Here is a 3,129-nt window from a genome sequence, read left to right on the forward strand (position 1 = left end):
ACCCAGTCCTCATTGTGTGTTTTGCTTGGGAAGTTTTGCTTTTTGAGATGGGCCTCACTCTATCAGCCAGGTTGGAGTGCAGTGGCACAATCTCAGATAAGACTTCCCCATTGAGATCTCGTACTCCTTCTAGCAGAGAATTCCAATATTAGGAGGAGACCCATTCTTGTTGACTCATTTGGGCCTTTGAATTGGAGTCCTAGAGAGGCTGACAGTGACCTGGCTTTCTCAATAGAGTGATCCTGGGTGCTGAGCAAAGGAGGGAACCCAGACTTAGAGAGGGATTGCAATCTCATGTGCCTGGAATCCAGCGTAGCTTCACAAGAACATTCAAATCACTGCACGTGGGTCAAACTATCAACTTTTTCAACATCACAAGAATTAAAGGTAGTCCATGCTTTCAAGACAAATAGAAAACTGGTTTATTTGTCCTCTGCACAGATCCCTACTGAGGACACCACCTCCAAGCCACTACTGCTGGTATGACTCCTGAGGCCTCTGGGGCTGCATAATGGCTGCGCTCCCAGTCCCAATGCCTTGTGTACAAGGATCTTCAGAGGAGAGTTGCCCTCACATCCTTCGGGCCATTTCCAGCCCATGGGAAGGTGTAGACTGGCCCAGAATTAACACACAGTCTGAGAAGGAAGCAGTAGGTAATGGCATGGCTGAGGCTCCTTCCATATGCTCACGCTTACCCCAGAAGTTTGCAGCCTTGAGTGGTCACCTAAGGTGACAATGCACCCAGGAGCACTCTTTGGTCCCTGTTTCTCAGCTGTGTAACTTGAAACTTTCCCACCAACATTTCCAGAGAGAGGAATCCTTTCCCAGGAGAATTATGGCCAGGAGATCATGAAGAAGGTGGGATTGGTGCCCTACTGACCTGAGAACTTTATTTCTTTCTCCATGATACATCACCCCTCATAGCATACCCCAAATCCATGCAACCATGCACCCAAGTCCCGGCTTCATAGAGCCTTGGCCGGCCTTGGAGAACTCCAGTAGAGAATGGCATCCGCCAGGAAGGTGGGCATGTAGCTCACGGGAAGGTAGAAAAGTTTGGCATCCCAGCCAGCTGAGTAGCGAGTGCGGGGGTGGCAGGCAGTCAGCGCATGCTCTATGCAGTTGGTCACCAAGGACAGATCCTGTGTGCACTTATGATCGAATTGTTCAATTGACTCCTTATCTGTTAAGAATGAGAAATGATCCATGTATATTTCCACCTGCAACCAATCCTGCTTTGAATTCAACTTAAAATGGAAAGGTTCTAAGAACTCACTCCACAACCCCCAGGCAAGCAATGCCTCAAGTCTACTTTATCCAAATTCCCTGAGTTGGAGCCCATCCATGAGAAAGTAAGAAGTGTTCCACACTAAGCCACGTCTGTCTCTATTTGGGAATATCTGATCTGCATAAATGATGGTCTCCATGCACAGTAGAAGTCTCAGCACATAAAAACCAGCTGTCTCTAATGCCAGCTTGTGATCAGGCCCCTAATGTCTTCCCTTTCTGGCTTTATTTTGCTTCTCAAAATAACGACAGGTTCAGATAGACACTGGTCCCAAGTTCTAAGAAGCCTGGACACTTGCTTTACATGACCAGTTGACCACACAGCATACATTATGGAAATGGGGCTAAAGGTCTCCACTTTGTGGGGCAGGGAGAGCCTGGAGATCAAACTCTAATGCCCTTCAGACACCAATGGTAGGCCAGGGATTCCCCACAAGGGTTTGCTTCTCTCCCTGCTGTCCACAGCTTACTCACAGGATGTAACGAAATTCTCGCCATAGATCTGCTTCACCTCTGGCCTGGCCCGGTCCCAAATATCCAGGAAGCTCTTAAAGATTCTATCCTTATTGGCTATAGCAGTCTTGAAAAAGCCAGGCTCAATCATAGCCACCTTCACCCCAAAGTAGGAGAGCTCCCTCCTGCAAGACAGAGAAACAGAGGGGGAAAGCCTTAGGGGCCTTAGAAGGTAAAACACAAAGAATAAAATATCCAGGTCCAATTCTGACTCTGGCAGTTTCTGACGAACAGATCCATTCAGGGAAGAGGAATCATTAAAGAAACTCTCTGACCAGGGGCCCCTCTGCCACCCAGCACTCAGGAATGTGCTTCCCACTGAATGGCCAGCCCAATCCAGAAAGAGGATGATGAGAGCTTCACACATGAAGACAGAAAGGGATCTCATGAAAGGGCCTTACAGGCTGGATTCAAGGAACTCCCTGAAAAAGCCTTCCCAACAAGGACAGGAGCAGGAAGACCTGGGTGGGCCCCATCCCAGAACCATACCTGAGGGAGTCGGAGAAGGCTTCTACGCCATACTTGGAGATGCTGTAGCCTCCACTGAAAAGTGTTATCCGGCCCAAGACACTTGAGACGTTGACCACACGGCCCCTGGCCTTCCTCACTAAGGGCAGCAGGTTCAGAGTCACATCAATTAACCCCAACAAGTTCACGTCCAGTATGGTCACAAAGTCCTGCTTGGTCAGCCACTCATTGGGGGCGACGGGCAAGGCAATACCAGCATTATTCACCAAGCCCCAGAGTCCTGGGACAGTGGGGAGATGAGAGAGCATCACTGTGTTGTGCCTGTGCGGATGGACACAGGGTGCAATTCACATGACAACAAAGTGAAGGCAGAATGACAGGTGTGGGAGGGGAGGAGGACATAGCAAACAACACCACGGGATCTGCAGGCTTGGGGACTGGGCATTTGGCAGCTGGTGGGCCACAGAACCCAGGTCCTTCTCCATTTACTCTTCAGGGCCCAGCCCACTGCCTGAGAGACAACAAGCTATTACCCCTATTTAAGCATTACAGGCAATCATGTTAAAGAGATATTGTCCATGTATTAGTCTGGAAACATGAAGATCCATGTTTGGTTACCTAAACATTAACGTTGCCTTGCAGACATTACAGACACCTGAATTTTCATATCTTACATAATGAGTATTCAACATCTGTTGATGAAATAAGAGACAAGAGAAGGGCCGGGCGAGGTGGCTCACACCTGTAATCCCAGCACTTTGGGAGACCGAGGCAGGAGAATTGCTTAACCTGGGAGGCAGAGATTGCAGTGAGCTGCGATTGCGCCACTGCCCTACAGGCTGGCGACAGAGCAAGATTGCA

At 49.1% G+C, this 3,129-nt stretch overlaps 1 protein-coding gene across 1 annotated transcript in view; it reads right to left on the reverse strand.

The window, feature by feature from the left end:
• Positions 1 to 398: 398 nt before the first annotated feature.
• The window catches only part of RDH16 (retinol dehydrogenase 16), a 5,379-nt gene continuing 2,648 nt past the window's right edge, over positions 399 to 3,129 (reverse strand). Inside the window, exons 2-4 of the mRNA XM_017536158.1 lie at positions 2,290 to 2,548; positions 1,762 to 1,925; positions 399 to 1,183 (exon numbers count right to left, since the gene is read on the reverse strand). Of these exons, the coding sequence (XP_017391647.1) occupies positions 966 to 1,183; positions 1,762 to 1,925; positions 2,290 to 2,548 (641 nt within the window). The 3' untranslated portion in view covers positions 399 to 965. The remainder of the gene's footprint in view (positions 1,184 to 1,761; positions 1,926 to 2,289; positions 2,549 to 3,129) is intronic.

This window comes from Cebus imitator, unplaced genomic scaffold (genome assembly GCF_001604975.1).
Source record: "Cebus imitator isolate Cc_AM_T3 unplaced genomic scaffold, Cebus_imitator-1.0 Scaffold96, whole genome shotgun sequence".
Lineage (NCBI taxonomy): Eukaryota > Metazoa > Chordata > Mammalia > Primates > Cebidae > Cebus > Cebus imitator.